General features: G+C 43.6%; 1 protein-coding gene across 1 annotated transcript; it reads left to right on the top strand.

Moving 5' to 3' along the window:
• Positions 1–5516: 5516 nt before the first annotated feature.
• LOC139555354 (protein LRATD2-like) lies at positions 5517–7279 on the top strand. The gene has a single exon (XM_071369074.1). The coding sequence runs from the start codon at positions 6002–6004 to the stop codon at positions 6863–6865; it is 864 nt and encodes a 287-aa protein (XP_071225175.1). The 5' UTR covers positions 5517–6001; the 3' UTR covers positions 6866–7279.
• The last annotated feature ends 10822 nt before the right edge of the window (positions 7280–18101 follow it).

Genomic DNA, 18101 nt, shown 5'->3' with positions numbered 1-18101 from the left:
GGTCCCTGGTTCGCGCCCGTGTCGGGGCGAGGGGACGGTTTAAAGTTATACTGTTACATTGATGCTGTTGACCCGGATCACTGGTTGCTGCGGAAAAGGAGGAGGTTGAAAGGGGGGTGAGTGTAACGGATGTGAAATGGCTAGCTAGTTAGCGGGTACGCGCTACCAGCGTTTCAATCAGTTACGTCACTTGCTCTGATAACTAGAAGTAGTGTTGCCCCTTGCTCTGCAAGGGCCGTGGCTTTTGTGGAGCGATGGGTAACGACGCTTCGTGGGTGACTGTTGTTGATGTGTGCAGAAGGTCCCTGGTTCGCGCCCGTGTCGGGGCGAGGGGACGGTCTAAAGTTATACTGTTACACATGATGACCTCTCTGTATCCTGTGGGACAGCATGATGACCTCTCTGTAGCCTGTGGGACAGCATGATGACCTCTCTGTAGCCTGTGGGACAGCATGGTGACCTCTCTGTAGCCTGTGGGGCAGTTAGTGACAACATCAGCCTTACACCATGTCTCCTGCAGAATGATGACGTCAACATCTTTCAGATTGTTGTTGAACTCCAGTGCTAAACTCAGAGTTTAGGCCCTGAATGTTCCACATGCTAACTGATAGGATGATGAGTTTAGGCCCTGAATGTTCCACATGTTAACTGATAGTGATTTCATGTTGCAAAAAGAAAGAATAGCAGTCAGAAATACAGTAACTACTGAGTTGTTCAGATAAACAGGATAACAGCAAACATTTGTTCTGTTTTATATATATATATACAGTGGGGAGAACAAGTATTTGATACACTGCCGATTTTGCAGGTTTTCCTACTTACAAAGCATGTAGAGGTCTGTAATTTTTATCATAGGTACACTTCAACTGTAAGAGACGGAATCTAAAACAAAAATCCAGAAAATCACATTGTATGATTTTTAAGTAATTAATTTGCAATTTATTGCATGACATAAGTATTTGATCACCTACCAACCAGTAAGAATTCCGGCTCTCACAGACCTGTTAGTTTTTCTTTAAGAAGCCCTCCTGTTCTTCACTCATTACCTGTATTAACTGCACCTGTTTGAACTCGTTACCTGTATAAAAGACACCTGTCCACACACTCAATCAAACAGACTCCAACCTCTCCACAATGGCCAAGACCAGAGAGCTGTGTAAGGACATCAGGGATACAATTGTAGACCTGCACAAGGCTGGGATGGGCTACAGGACAATAGGCAAGCAGCTTGGTGAGAAGGCAACAACTGTTGGCGCAATTATTAGAAAATGGAAGAAGTTCAAGATGACGGTCAATCACCCTCGGTCTGGGGCTCCATGCAAGATCTCACCTCGTGGGGCATCAATGATCATGAGGAAGGTGAGGGATCAGCCCAGAACTACACGGCAGGACCTGGTCAATAACCTGAAGAGAGCTGGGACCACAGTCTCAAAGAAAACCATTAGTAACACACCATGCCGTCATGGATTAAAATCCTGCAGCGCACGCAAGATCCCCCTGCTCAAGCCAGCGCATGTCCAGGCCCGTCTGAAGTTTGCCAATGACCATCTGGATGATCCAGAGGAGGAATGGGAGAAGGTCATGTGGTCTGATGAGACAAAAATAGAGCTTTTTGGTCTAAACTCCACTCGCCGTGTTTGGAGGAAGAAGAAGGATGAGTACAACCCCAAGAACACCATCCCAACCGTGAAGCATGGAGGTGGAAACATCATTCTTTGGGGATGCTTTTCTGCAAAGGGGACAGGACGACTGCACCGTATTGAGGGGAGGATGGATGGGGCCATGTATCGCGAGATCTTGGCCAACAACCTCCTTCCCTCAGTAAGAGCATTGAAGATGGGTCGTGGCTGGTTCTTCCAGCATGACAACGACCCGAAACACACAGCCAAGGCAACTAAGGAGTGGCTCCGTAAGAAGCATCTCAAGGTCCTGGAGTGGCCTAGCCAGTCTCCAGACCTGAACCCAATAGAAAATCTTTGGAGGGAGCTGAAAGTCCGTATTGCCCAGCGACAGCCCCGAAACCTGAAGGATCTGGAGAAGGTCTGTATGGAGGAGTGGGCCAAAATCCCTGCTGCAGTGTGTGCAAACCTGGTCAAGAACTACAGGAAACGTATGATCTCTGTAATTGCACACAAAGGTTTCTGTACCAAATATTAAGTTCTGCTTTTCTGATGTATCAAATACTTATGTCATGCAATAAAATGCAAATTATTTACTTAAAAATCATACAATGTGATTTTCTGGATTTTTGTTTTAGATTCCGTCTCTCACAGTTGAAGTGTACCTATGATAAAAATTACAGACCTCTACATGCTTTGTAAGTAGGAAAACTTGCAAAATCGGCAGTGTATCAAATACTTGTTCTCCCCACTGTATATATATATATACACACTACCGTTCAAAAGTTTGGGGTCTACTGAAAGAACATTTTTTTAAATTGTCCATTAGAATAACATCAAATTGATCAGAAATACAGTGTAGACATTGTTAATGTTGTAAATTACTATTGTAGCTGGAAATGGCTGATTTGGGTTTTCTAATGGTCAATTTAATTAAATTTCATTCATTAATTTATTAATTTAAAATTTAAAATGATAAACTTGGATTAGCTAACACAACGTACCATTGGAACACAGGAGTGATGGTTGCTGATAATGGGCCTCTGTACGCTTATGTAGATATGCCATTAAAAAAATCTGTCGTTTCCAGCTACAATAGTTATTAACAATGTCTACACTGTATTTCTGATCAATTTGATGTTATTTTAATGGACAAAAAAGTGTGCTTTTCTTTCAAAAACAAGGAAATTTCTAATTGACCCCAAACTTTTGAACGGTAGTGTGTGTATACATATATAAACTCAGCAAAAAAAGAAAAGTCCTCTCACTGTCAACTGCGTTTATTTTTGTATTTTCAGCAAAATTAACATGTGTAAATATTTGTATGAACATAACAAGATTCAACAACTGAGACATAAACTGAACAAGTTCCACAGACATGTGACTAACAGAAATGGAATAATGTGTCCCTGAACAAAGGGGGGGTCAAAATCAAAAGTAACAGTCAGTATCTGGTGTGGCCACCAGCTGCATTAAGTACTGCAGTGCATCTCCTCCTCATGGACTGCACCAGATTTGCCAGTTCTTGCTGTGAGATGTTACCCCACTCTTCCACCAAGGCATCTGCAAGTTCCCGGACATTTCTGGGGGGAATGGCCCTAGCCCTCACCCTCCGATCCAACAGGTCCCAGACGTGCTTAATGGGAATAAGATCCGGGTTCTTTGCTGGCCATGGCACAACACTGACATTCCTGTCTTGCAGGAAATCACGCACAGAACGAGCAGTATGGCTGGTGGCATTGTCATGCTGGAGGGTCATGTCAGGATGAGCCTGCAGGAAGGGTACCACATGAGGGAGGAGGATGTCTTCCCTGTAACGCACAGCGTTGAGATTGCCTGCAGTGACAACAAGCTCAGTCCGATGATGCTGTGACACACCGCCCCAGACCACGAATGACCCTCCACCTCCAAATCGATCCTGCTCTAGAGTACAGGCCTCGGTGTAACGCTCATTCCTTTGACGATAAACGCGAATCCGACCAGCACCCCTGGTGAGACAAAACCGCGACTCGTCAGTGAAGAGCACTTTTTGCCAGTCCTGTCTGGTCCAGCGATGGTGGGTTTGTGTCGACGTTGTTGCCGGGGATGTCTGGAGAGGACCTGCCTTACAACAGGCCTACAAGCCCTCAGTCCAGCCTCTCTCAGCCTATTGCGGACAGTCTAAGCACTGATGGAGGGATTGTGCGTTCCTGGTGAAACTCGGGCAGTTGTTGTTGCCATCCTGTACCTGTCCTGCAGGTGTGATGTTCAGATGTACCGATCCTGTGCAGGTGTTGTTACACGTGGTCTGCCACCGCGAGGACGATCAGCTGTCCGTCCTGTCTCCCTGTAGCGCTGTCTTATGCGTCTCACAGTACGGACATTGCAATTTATTGCCCTGGCCACATCTGCAGTCCTCATGCCTCCTTGAAGCATGCCAAAAGCACATTCACGCAGATGAGCAGGGACCCTGGGCATCTTTCTTTTGGTGTTTTTCAGAGTCAGTAGAAAGGCCTCTTTAGTGTCCTAAGTTTTCATAATTGTGACCTTAATTGCCTACCGTCTGTAAGCTGTTAGTGTCTTAACGACCGTTCCACAGGTGCACGTTCATTAGTTGTTTATGGTTCATTGAACAAGCATGGAAAACAGTGTTTAAACCCTTTACAATGAAGTTATTTGGATTTTTACGAATTATCTTTGAAAGGCAATGTACTGAAAAAGGGACGAGTTTATATGTGTATATATACAGTATATCACAAAAGTGAGTACACCCCACACATTTTTGTAAATATTTGAGTATATCTTTTCATGTGACAACACTGAAGAAATGACACTGCTACAATGTAAAGTAGTGAGTGTACAGCTTGTATAACAGTGTAAATTTGCTGTCCCCTCAAAATAACTCAACACACAGCCATTAATGTCTAAACCGCTGGCAACAAATGTGAGTACACCCGTAAGTGAAAATGTCCAAATTGGGCCCAATTAGCCATTTTCCATCCCCGGTGTCATGTGACTCGTTAGTGTTACAAGGTCTCAGGTGTGAATGGGGAGCAGGTGTGTTAAATTTGGTGTCATCGCTCTCACACTCCGTCATACTGACTGGTCACTGGAAGTTCAACATGGCACCTCATGGCAAAGAACTCTCTGAGGATCTGAAAAAAAGATTTGTTGCTCTACATAAAGATGGCCTGGGCTATAAGAAGATTGCTAAGACCCTGAAACTGAGCTGCAGCACGGTGGCCAAGACCATACAGAGGTTTAACTGGACAGGTTCCATTCAGAACAGGCCTCGCCATGGTCGACCAAAGAAGTTGAGTGCGCGTGCTCAGCGTCATATCCAGAGGTTGTCTTTGGGAAATAGACGTATGAGTGCTGCCAGCATTGCTGCAGAGGTTGAAGGGGTGGGGGGGTCAGCCTGTCAGTGCTCAGACCATCAAATTGGTCTGCATGGCTGTCATCCCAGAAGGAAGCCTCTTCTAAAGATGATGCACAAGAAAGCCCACAAACAGTTTGCTGAAGACAAGCAGACTAAGGACATGGATGACTGGAACCATGTCCTGTGGTCTGATGAGACCAAGATAAACTTATTTGGTTCAGATGGTGTCAAGCGTGTGTGGCGGAAACCAGGTGAGGAGTACAAAGACAAGTGTGTCTTGCCTACAGTCAAGCATGGTGGTGGGAGTGTCATGGTTAAATGTAGCTGAATATGTATAATAACAAAGTTATGTCCAGTCTTACACATTGACTTAAATCTTATTCCTTTCCAAGGAGTAGAATGTAATGGAAGCCTATGAGCAGAATGGGTTGTAATATTTCACGCCGACACTAACTTTTTAGCCCATTGCTTTATGGGGAGTTGGGAAAAGATCATGAAAAGAAAATGCGCACTACAGCTTTAAATGAGATTGTTTGGTCGCTGTTGCCAAGTCGAGATCTGCCTGCCATCGAATCCACAATTACTCGCAGGCTTCACTATCGCCTCTGTGGTGTTGACGGAAACTATTCATGCAGCCTACTTTATCGGCGAGCACGGACATAACATGTATTTAGTCACCGGGCACGAAGAGCCCGTAGCCTATTAATCGATCTAATCGTAATGTGCATGATAGTTAAATGTTCTAACTTTACGCACGTAGAATAGACTAGGCAACAGTAATCCATAACAAGGCACTTGTTGATTTGAATAGGCTTCCTCACAGCGGTCCGCTGCTTGGGAGTACTACTACCTGCGGCTACAGATGGATCGGAGTCCATTGGGAGGTTGTCATTAGTTTACCCAGGTTGTGTGTTACAGAGGCGGCTACAGATGGCGATGATCCTCGGCTTGTAAGAGGTGGACCGCTCGGCAGCGTCCTCCAGAAACGTCAACATCCTCACTATCAGCTACCGAGGGAGGGGCCATGGGCAACCAGGTGGATAAGATTAAACTGTCACATCTAAGTTACGCAGAAGTTCCCACAGTGGACCCCAACGGGCTGAACACTGAGGAGAGTCCTCGGATCGGAGTGTCTTATATTTTCTCAACAGATGACGAGGAACAGGAGGGGGGAAACGGTAACGTAGACGGAGCGGATAAAGAGCACCACACTGGTACGGAACAGAAACACTACGACAAGCGCAACGAGGTGGATTGCGCCGTTTTCCACCGGGGGGAATGTATTTATGAGAAGAGCGTCAAGACCGCCGGCATGGAAATATACTCCCCCGAGAATCTATTAAACAAATGTAACGCAGGTGACCTGGTGGAGTTTGTAACAACGGGGCAGTACCCCCACTGGGCGGTGTATGTCGGTGACTTCCAGGTGGTGCACCTGCACAGAGCAGAGATAAAGAACAGCTTTCTGACAGAAGCCAGCCAGGGAAGGAGATGTAGGATAGTCAACGAGCTGTATAAATTCAAAGCCCTCAGCGCCGAGATGGTGGTTCAGAACGCTATGGAACAGGTAGGAGGTAAAGACGGAGAGTTGAGCTGGAGAAATTCAGAGTGTTTTGCCGCTTGGTGCAGGTTTGGCAAACGGGAGTTCAAAATGGGTGGGGAGATCCGGATAGGAAAACAGCCATACAGGTTAAAGATCCTGATGTCTGATAAACAGTCTCACATGCTGGAGTTTCAGTGTTTAGAGGACTTGATCACGGAGAAGAGGAGACGCGACCAAGTGGGAAGGACATCAGGGGTCCAGGAGCTGGCCAATCAGTTGAACAGTGTGGAAGAGATCAAAAGGAATCCACTCAGTGATCCAGTAACTGCACAGATGGCTCAGTGATCTGATGGATGTAAGATGATGATGCCCCTCTCCTGTCTAATCACAGACCACGAAGTGGAGTACAAAACACACATTTTATACTACATGTTGATGAATAGAATCAACAGTCATTGTCTGTGATTTTTGATGAATTGAATCAAATGGCACATTGTCTGTTTTTTTTTTTTGAATGATGGAAGAAAAATAGTCTCAAAGGTGCAGAATAGGATTTGTTTCTGTTTCATAATGATTGATATGATAATATACTTTGCATGTTTTCATGCCTCGAACAGGAAACGATCATACCTATAGCCCTAAGGTTATGTAATTCTGATGAAAACATGTTGTAGAGCATAGATTGATCAATCATCTCGCTTATTGTACCGTACCAGTCATCTGAGTCAAGTAAAAGATCATTACATCTTTGCAAACGAACTGGCTTTTATTCCTGGCTGTGTACAGGTGTGTGTTTCTTCAGACACTCTCTCTAGGCCACTTTCCAAGTGGACCACTATTCCCTACAGTGCACTACTTCTGCCCAGGGCTCCAAAGTAGTGCACTACTTCTGCCCAGGGCTCCAAAAGTAGTGCACTACTTCTGCCCAGGGCTCCAAAGTAGTGCACTATGAAGGGGATAGGGTGACGTTTGGAACACAGGCATAGAATTTTCATCATTCACTTCCTGTTTCCACCTGCTTTACAGTCAGCCTCATACCAGAGTACTAGTCTGTTTCCATCTGCTTTACAGTCAGCCTCATACCAGAGTACTAGTCTGTTTCCACCTGCTTTACAGTCAGCCTCATACCAGAGTACTAGTCTGTTTCTACCTGCTTTACAGTCAGCCTCATACCAGAGTACTAGTCTGTTTCTACCTGCTTTACAGTCAGCCTCATACCAGAGTACTAGTCTGTTTCTACCTGCTTTACAGTCAGCCTCATACCAGAGTACTAGTCTGTTTCTACCTGCTTTACAGTCAGCCTCATACCAGAGTACTAGTCTGTTTCTACCTGCTTTACAGTCAGCCTCATACCAGAGTACTAGTCTGTTTCTACCTGCTTTACAGTCAGCCTCATACCAGAGTACTAGTCTGTTTCTACCTGCTTTACAGTCAGCCTCATACCAGAGTACTAGTCTGTTTCTACCTGCTTTACAGTCAGCCTCATACCAGAGTACTAGTCTGTTTCTACCTGCTTTAGTCAGCCTCATACCATAGTACTAGTCTGTTTCTACCTGCTTTACAGTCAGCCTCATACCAGAGTACTAGTCTGTTTCATCCTCAGTAGAACCAGACCTGCTTTGGTTTCGTTGTTGGTACCAATGCTTTACTCAGTTGGACAAGAAAAGAGAAACAGGTTGTGTGTGTCGGACTCTATTCAACAGGTTGTGTGTGTTGGACTCTGTTCAACAGGTTGTGTGTGTTGGACTCTGTTCAACAGGTTGTGTGTGTTGGACTCTATTCAACAGGTTGTGTGTGTTGGACTCTGTTCAACAGGTTGTGTGTGTTGGACTCTGTTCAACAGGTTGTGTGTGTTGGACTCTGTTCAACAGGTTGTGTGTGTTGGACTCTGTTCAACAGGTTGTGTGTGTTGGACTCTGTTCAACAGGTTGTGTGTGTTGGACTCTGTTCAACAGGTTGTGTGTGTTGGACTCTGTTCAACAGGTTGTGTGTGTTGGACTCTATTCAACAGGTTGTGTGTGTTGGACTCTATTCAACAGGTTGTGTGTTGGACTCTGTTCAACAGGTTGTGTGTGTGTTGGACTCTGTTCAACAGGTTGTGTGTGTGTTGGACTCTGTTCAACAGGTTGTGTGTGTGTTGGACTCTGTTCAACAGGTTGTGTGTGTGTTGGACTCTGTTCAACAGGTTGTGTGTGTGTTGGACTCTTCAACAGGTTGTGTGTGTGTTGGACTCTTCAACAGGTTGTGTGTGTGTTGGACTCTTCAACAGGTTGTGTGTGTGTTGGACTCTTCAACAGGTTGTGTGTGTCGGACTCTGTTCAACAGGTTGTGTGTGTCGGACTCTGTTCAACAGGTTGTGTGTGTCGGACTCTGTTCAACAGGTTGTGTGTGTCGGACTCTTCATCCCAAATGTAACCATATTCTCTATATACTATATATCTAATGTTGGCCATGGCACGTAGAGCTCGCTCTGCCTGTTCCCCGTAGAGCTCTCTCTGCCTGTTCCCCGTAGAGCGCGCTCTGCCTGTTCCCCGTAGAGCTCTCTCTGCCTGTTCCCCGTAGAGCTCTCTCTGCCTGTTCCCCGTAGAGCTCTCTCTGCCTATTCCCCGTAGAGCTCTCTCTGCCTGTTCCCCGTAGAGCTCTCTCTGCCTGTTCCCCGTAGAGCTCTCTCTGCCTGTTCCCCGTAGAGCTCTCTCTGCCTGTTCCCCGTAGAGCTCTCTCTGCCTGTTCCCCGTAGAGCTCTCTCTGCCTATTCCCCGTAGAGCTCTCTCTGCCTGTTCCCCGTAGAGCTCTCTCTGCCTGTTCCCCGTAGAGCTCTCTCTGCCTATTCCCCGTAGAGCTCTCTCTGCCTGTTCCCCGTAGAGCTCTCTCTGCCTGTTCCCCGTAGAGCGCTCTCTGCCTGTTCCCCGTAGAGCGCTCTCTGCCTATTCCCCGTAGGGTTCCGGTCAAAAGAAGTGTACTATATAGGAAATAGTGTTTCATTTGGGACAGACCCTGATCTCGTTCTATAGATTGGGTGTTGGTCTCATTGTATTGAACACAACCCCATGATGCTTATATTAGATGATAGAAAGACCAGCATCAGACTATCTATCAATGTACCTGAATAGTTGACTGTCAGACTAGTCTATCTATCAATGTACCTGGATAGTTGACTGTCAGTCAGTCTATCAATGTACCTGGATAGTTGACTGTCAGTCAGTCTATCAATGTACCTGAATAGTTGACTGTCAGTCAGTCTATCAATGTACCTGAATAGTTGACTGTCAGTCAGTCTATCAATGTACCTGAATAGTTGACTGTCAGACTAGTCAGTCTATCTATCAATGTACTTCTTTATAGAATCGATGTCACGTTAAAGGTGGTGAGACGGTGTGGAGGTCCCTCAATAGTCTATTGTCCTGCTGATAGTCCATCAATAGTATATTGTCCTGCTGATAGTCCATCAATAGTATATTGTCCTGCTGATAGCCCATCAATAGTATATTGTCCTGCTGATAGCCCATCAATAGTATATTGTCCTGCTGATAGCCCATCAAGAGTCCTGCTGATAGTCCCTCAATAGTCTATTGTCCTGCTGATAGTCCCTCAATAGTCTATTGTCCTGCTGATAGTCCCTCAATAGTCTATTGTCCTGCTGATAGTCCCTCAATAGTCTATTGTCCTGCTGATAGTCCATCAATAGTCTATTGTCCTGCTGATAGTCCATCAATAGTCTATTGTCCTGCTGATAGTCCATCAATAGTCTATTGTCCTGCTGATAGTCCCTCAATAGTCTATTGTCCTGCTGATTGTCCTGCTTTTTTTCTGGACACTCTTTTGTAAAGCCCAGCTCTGTGAAGTTTACGGCTTAAAGTGGTCCTATGGACAGATACTCCAATCTCCGCTGTGGAGCTTTGCAGCTCCTTCAGGGTTATTTCTTTGGTCTCTTTGATGCCTCTCTGATTAATACCCTCCTTGCCTGGTCCGTGAGTTTTGGTGGGCGGCCCTCTCTTGGCAGGTTTGTTGTGGTGCCATATTCTTTCTATTTTTTTTTTTATAATGGATTTAATGATGCTCCGTGGGATATAATTTTATAACCCAACCCTGATCTGTACTTCTCCACAAGTTTGTCCCTGACCTGTTTGGAGAGCTCCTTGTTCTTCATGGTGAAGCTTGCTTGGTGGTGCCCCTTGCTTATTGGTGTTGCAGACTCTGGGGCCTTTCAGAACAGGTGTACATATACTGAGATCATGTGACAGATCATGTGACACTTAGATTGCACACAGGTGGACTTTATTTAATTAATTATGTGACTTCTGAAGGTAATTGGTTGCATCAGATCTTATTTAGGGGCTTCATAGCAAAGGGGGTGAATACATATGCACACACCACTATTCTGTTTTTATAATTTTTTGAAACAAGTACTTTTTTTCACTTCACTTCACCAATTTGGACTATTTTGTGTATGTCCATGACATGAAATCCAAATAAAAATCTATTTAAATTACAGGTTGTAATGCAACAAAATAGGAAAACGCCAAGGGGATGAATACACTTGCAAGGCACTGTATTGCAGAATCATGTAGTAACCAAAAAAGTGTTAAACAAATCAAAATAGATTTTAGATTCTTCACCCTTTGCTTTGATGGCTTTGCACACTCTTGGCATTCTCTCAACCAGCTTCATGAGGAATGCTTTCTAACAGTCTTGAAGGAGTTCCCACAGATGCTGAGCACTTGTTGGCTGCTTTTCCTTCACTCTGCGGTCCAACTCATCCCAAACCATCTCAATTGGGTTGAGGTTGGGTGATTGTGGAGGCCAAGTTATCTGATGCAGCACTCCATCACTCTCCTTAGTCAAATAGCCCTTACACAGCCTGGAGGTGTGTTGGGTCATTGTCCTGTTGAAAAACAAGTGATAGTCCATTAAGCAGTAACCAGATGGGATGGCGTATTGCTGCAGAATGCTGTGGTAGCCATGCTGGTAAAGTCTCCCTTGAATTCTAAATAAATCAGTGTCACCAGCAAAGCACCATCACACCATCACACCTCCTCCTCCATGCTTCACGGTGGGAACCACACATGCGGAGATCATCCATTCACCTACTCTGCGTCTCACAAAGACACGGCGGTTGGAACCAAAAAACAGATTTCACTGGTCTAATTACCGTTGCTCATGTTTTTTGTCCCAAGCAAGTCTCTTCTTCTTATTGGTGTCCTTTAGTTGTAGTTTCTTTGCAGCAATTCGACCATGAAGGCCTGATTCACACAGTCTCCTCTGAACAGTTGATGTTGAGATGTGTCTGTTACTTGAACTCTGTGAAGCATTTATTTGGGCTGCTATTTCTGAGGCTAGTAACTCTAATGAACTTATCCTCTGCAGCAGAGGCAACTCTGGGTCTTCCTTTCCTGTGGCGGTCTTCATGAGAGCCAGTTTCCTCAGCGCTTGATGGTTTTTGCGACTGCACTTGACGAAACCTCCAAAGTTCTTGACATTTTCCGGATTGAATGACCTGCACGTCTTAAAGTAATTATGGACTGTCGTTTCTCTTTGTTTATTTGAGCTGTTCTTGGTTGAGAGAATGCCAAGGTTGTGCCAAGCTGTCATCAAGGCAAAGGGTGGCTGCTTTGAAGAATCTCAAATATATTTTGATTTGTTTAACACTTTTTTGGTTACTACATGATTCCATATGTCTCATTTAATATTTTTGATGTCACTATTATTCTACAATGTAGAAAATAGTAAAAATAAAGAAAAACCCTTGAATGAGTAGGTGTGTCCAAACTTTTGGTTGGTACTGGTATGTTCACCCTCCTATTGGCCCCAGTCCAGTGTTCCACTTGGGACGCAACCAGGCTGAGTGAGTCATTATTTGTTTAAAAGCATGACTCTCTGAAAACGAGTGATTCATAACCTTGTTAATGTTGATTTTCATATTCAATGTGGATGGAGTGTGAGGCAGGAGTGGCAACTCACTCACTGTAAATAATCATTGTGGTTGAAAGCGGTTTTTGTCTCTAAACTGAATTGGTAATATTCAGGGAAAGGAAAAGGGGGGGGGGGATACCTAGTCAGTTGTACAACTGAATGCATTTAACTGAAATGTGTCCTGCTGATGTGTCCTGCCGCACCCCTCTGAATCAGAGAGGTGCGGGGGGCTGCCTTAATCAACATCCACGTCATCTGCACCTGGGGAACAGTTGTTGTTGGGCATTATTAACTGCCTTGCTCAAGGGCAGAACGGCAGATTTTTTTCAGTGAGCTGCTCTTTCTGAGTGGTATCTGTGTGACAGAGGTGGTTTGCTGAATCACTCACATTCTAAATTGTAACCTTGCCTGAGACCTGAATATCTAGGCTTTAGCTCAGTAGGCTAACACAGTTTTGTGGAGCTCAGGAGACCTGGGTTTGAACCCCCGGTCGGTCACATATGTAGTGTCTGGGTGTAGACCAGCGGTTGCTGTAGCAGCTGTCGTCCCATGCTCCGTGATACTGGTAGTTGTCAGACTGCTCACCTGAATAACCATTACTCAGACACTACTCATAGTCTACTCTCTCATTGTCAAGTATGGATGTGTCCCAAAGGGCCCTGATCAAAGGTAGTGCACTACATAGGGAATAGGGAGCCATTTGGGATGAGGAATATATCTCATTACTCTGGCTAAGGGGAGCTTGTTAGATGTACAGTAGCCTATATCTCATTACGCTGGCTAAGGGGAGCTTGTTAGATGTACAGTAGCCTATATCTCATTACGCTGGCTAAGGAGAGCTTGTTAGGCCTACAGTAGCCTGGCCTGCATTTACAATATCTCTGACGTTCATTGTCTAAATGTTAGTCTGGCCTACAGACAGTCTTCTTCATTTGACCTGAAGAGACACATGATGGAAATAGCCCGTAATGGTGTATATTTGGCAGAACTCTTCAAAGTGTGAGCATATTGGTCATGTAATTTTAATGTGGCGGAAGCATCTAACTAACCTAACTAGCAGTAGGCAGACAGCCCACCCAGCTCCCCGCTAAGTCAAGCTCCATCGACAGCTGTCTCTCTCTCTGTGTGTGTGTGTGCGTGCGTAAATGTAGACTCTGACGGCCTCTTGCCATCTGCTCAGAGAACAAGGGACCAGGATGAGAGATACTATGTGTCATCTTCATTTCCAGAGTTATTGAAGAAGCTCTCGATCTCTGCTGGGCTGAGTCTGTGGGAGGTTAGTTAGAGGCTCTAGATCTCTGCTGGGCTGAGTCTGTGGGAGGTTAGTTAGAGGCTCTAGATCTCTGCTGGGCTGAGTCTGTGGGAGGTTAGTTAGAGGCTCTAGATCTCTGCTGGGCTGAGTCTGTGGGAGGTTAGTTAGAGGCTCTAGATCTCTGCTGGGCTGAGTCTGTGGGAGGTTAGTTAGAGGCTCTAGATCTCTGCTGGGCTGAGTCTGTGGGAGGTTAGTTAGAGGCTCTAGATCTCTGCTGGGCTGAGTCTGTGGGAGGTTAGTTAGAGGCTCTAGATCTCTGCTGGGCTGAGTCTGTGGGAGGTTAGTTAGAGGCTCTAGATCTCTGCTGGGCTGAGTCTGTGGGAGGTTAGTTAGAGGCTCTAGATCTCTGCTGGGCTGAGTCTGTGGGAGGTTAGTTAGAGGCTCTAGATCTCTGCTGGGCTGAGTCTGTGGGAGGTTAGTTAGAGGCTCTAGATCTCTGCTGGGCTGAGTCGGTGGGAGGTTAGTTAGAGGCTCTAGATCTCTGCTGGGCTCAGTCTGTGGGAGGTTAGAGAAAAATATCTAACAAGCTCTCCTTAGCCAAAGGAAGGAGATAAAGGCTTATATCTGGTGTGTCTCTGGGAGGTTAATTCTCAGTATCTGGTGTGTCTCTGGGAGGTTAATTCTCAGTATCTGGTGTGTCTCTGGGAGGTTAATTCTCAGTATCTGGTGTCTTCTGGGAGGTTAATTCTCAGTATCTGGTGTCTTCTGGGAGGTTAATTCTCAGTATCTGGTGTGTCTTCTGGGAGGTTAATTCTCAGTATCTGGTGTCTTCTGGGAGGTTAATTCTCAGTATCTGGTGTGTCTTCTGGAAGGTTAATTCCCAGTGTCTGGTGTCTTCTGGGAGGTTAATTCTCAGCAAGATAAAGGCTGCATTTGTGTGTAGTCTATTTTCTACTCGGACACTTGACCAGCATATAAACAAGCACAGCATCATCTGATTTAAGTCTCCAACATTTGCTATCGGTTGTCATTTTTGCCTTGTACATTTTAGAGGGAGTCTAGTAAGTGTTAGTAATGATATTCTACTGAAACATGTGTTTTAGACTCTCTGCATGTTTTAAAGCACCTCCCCCACACCTTTTCCCATTACATTTATTGTATAGTCATCTTCTAATCTTTACCCAATTTCTCTCTGAAGGGAAGGTGTCGTCCCCTTGTTTTTTTGGTTAAGAATGTATACACCCTAGATGCCAGGTGGTTTTTGGAATCGACATCCTTTATGAAACTTTCCAATTGGTTCAAATCATGTTTAAATGAAATAGTTCTATCTGCTGACATCACTGCCTGTACAATCTGAAATATTATAACATGGTTGGTCTTGTCCTTTAGTTCATTCAGTTCCATCATTTTACCATCTTTATACAAATCAGACACGGTCCAAACTTCCATCTGTAGCCAATCTCTCCAATAGCGGTCTGTGACAGATTAATGTGTAGATTTCTCCAGATGGTTGCTTGAAAAGAGGTCCATAACAGTGGTGTAAAGTACTTAAGTACAAATACTTTAAAGTACTACTTAAGTTGTTTTTTTGGTGGTATCTGTACTTTACTTTACTATTTATGTTTGACTACTTTTACTTCATTACATTCCTAAATAAAATAATGTACTTTCTACTTCATACATTTTCACTGACACCCAAATGTACTCGTTACATTTAAATGCTTAGCATGACAGGAAAATGGCCTAATTCACACACTTATCAAGAGAACATCCCTGGTCATCCCTACGGCCTCTGATCTGGAGGACTCACTAAACACATGCTTCCTTTGTAATTTATGTCTGAGTGTTGGAGCATGCCCCTGGCTATCCTTATATTGGTTTGCTTAATATAAGGATTGTGAAATTATTTATACTTTTAATTTTGATACTTAATAATTATATTTTAAACTAAATACTTTTAGACTTTAACTGAAGTAGTATTTTACTGGTTGGCTTCCACTTTTACTTGAGTCATTTTCTATTAATGTATCCTTACTCAAGTATGATAATTAGGTACTTTACCACCACTGGTAGATGAGGAGACTCCACATTTACTTCCAACATTTTAAAGAATATTCCAAAAAGCAGATATTGTTGGATGGTCTTTCAGATATTCAGGTAGTATTTCATATTATATCAATCTAAGTGGCATGGGGTGGGACATGTCTTCTTCAATTGCTAGCCAAGAGGGGGGTTGTTTTGGTGGGTAGAGCCAGTATATAGTCTGTCCTGTTACACGTGACATGTAACGTTTTAATATCCGGAAGAGACATGTCTCCTTTATATGTTGGCATCATTAGTTTCTCTAAGACAATGTGAGGTTGCTTTGAATTCCATATAAATGTCATGATGATTTCATTGATCTTCTTAATGAAGGATTTCGGTACATTGAGGTAACATGCTTACTTTAATTGTTGGAGCCACTGGCATTTGTATCATTTCAAATCTTGTTCTGAACGTTAAAAAGAGGGAGGACCACCTCACGAAGTCTGATTTCAAGGAATTCACTATAGCTTCCAAGTTCTCTTCAACCATGAAATTAATATTTGATGATAGGAAAATACCAAGATACTTCAGACCTTCTGGGGCCCAAACAAAATTGAAATCAGAAATGTGCTCTTCAGTACATAGATCATTTACCAGAGTAACCTCTTGACTTTTCCCAGTTTATTCTGAAGCCATCAATCTCTGTATATTCATTAACCAACTTACGTAGCCCTGTAATTGACGTTTTAGGATTCCTAACAAACAACATGTCAGCTGTGCACATTGCCAGTTTATGCTAATGCTTTCCCACCACAATATCTTCAATATCACTTTGTTGTCTTATAGCTTCTACTATTGGTTCTAATGGTTCTAATGCTACTGATGGTTCTAATGCTACTGATGGTTCTAATGCTACTGATGGTTCTAATGGTACTAATGGTTCAAATGGTACTGATGGTTCTAATGCTACTGATGGTTCTAATGCTACTGATGGTTCTAATGCTACTGATGGTTCTAATGCTACTGATGGTTCTAATGGTTCTAATGGTACGAATGGTACGATTGGTTCTAATGATTCTAATTGTTCAAATGTACTAATGGTTCTAACAATTCTAATCGTTCTAATTGTTCAAATGTACGAATGGTTCTAACAATTCTACGAATGGTTCTAACAATTCTACGAATGGTTCTAACAATTCTACGAATGGTTCTAACAATTCTACGAATGGTTCTAACAATTCTACGAATGGTTCTAACAATTCTACGAATGGTTCGAATGGTACTAATCATTCTAACGGTACAGATGATTCTAATGCTATTGATGGTTCTAATTGTTCGAATGCTATTGATGGTTCTAATGCTACTAATGGTACGAATGGTTCTAATGATTCAGATGGTTCTAATGACTAATGGTTTGAATGGTTCTAATGATTCTAATGACTAATGGTTTGAATGGTTCTAATGATTCAGATGGTTCTAATGACTAATGGTTTGAATGGTTCTAATGATTCTAATGACTAATGGTTCTAATGGTACGAATGGTTCTAATGATTTTAATGGTACGAATGGTTCTAATGATTCTAATGGTTTGAATGGTTCTAATGATTCTAATGACTAATGGTTTGAATGGTTCTAATGATTCTAATGACTAATGGTTTGAATGGTTCTAATGATTCTAATGACTAATGGTTTGAATGGTTCTAATGATTCAGATGGTTCTAATGACTAATGGTTTGAATGGTTCTAATGATTCTAATGACTAATGGTTTGAATGGTTCTAATGATTCTAATGACTAATGGTTTGAATGGTTCTAATGATTCAGATGGTTCTAATGACTAATGGTTTGAATGGTTCTAATGATTCTAATGGTACGAATGGTTCTAATGATTCTAATGGTACGAATGGTTGTAATGATTCTATGGGTTGTAATGATTCTAATGGTACTGATGGTTGTAATGATTCTAATGGTACTGATGGTTCGAATGGTTTCGAATGCGCAGTGGTCTAGGGCACTGCATCGCAGTGCTAGCTGCGCCACCAGAGTCTCTGGGTTCACGCCCAGGCTCTGTCGCAGCCGGCCGCAACCGGGAGGTCCGTGGGGCGACGCACAATTGGCATAGCGTCGTCCGGGTTAGGGAGGGTTTGGCCGGTAGGGATATCCTTGTCTCAGTATGTAAAATGTAATAAAATGTATGCACTCTACTGTAAGTCGCTCTGGATAAGAGCGTCTGCTAAATGACTAAAATGAATGCTACTAATGGTTTGAATGATTCTAATGGTTTGAATGATTCTAATGGTTTGAATGCTTCTAATGGTTTGAATGATTCTAATGGTACTGATGAGGTTGATAAGTTGCAGGGGTTTAATGGCACAAGAGGGGAGTCCAGCCAACA

The sequence above is a fragment of the Salvelinus alpinus genome, chromosome 26, assembly GCF_045679555.1.
Source record: "Salvelinus alpinus chromosome 26, SLU_Salpinus.1, whole genome shotgun sequence".
NCBI lineage: Eukaryota > Metazoa > Chordata > Actinopteri > Salmoniformes > Salmonidae > Salvelinus > Salvelinus alpinus.
This window is presented reverse-complemented; position numbering and strand designations above follow the sequence as displayed.

Bases quoted from the DNA above. Each gene is read 5' to 3' on its own strand.
- LOC139555354 (XM_071369074.1), top strand. From the start codon at position 6,002: ATGGGCAACCAGGTGGATAAGATTAAACTGTCACATCTAAGTTACGCA.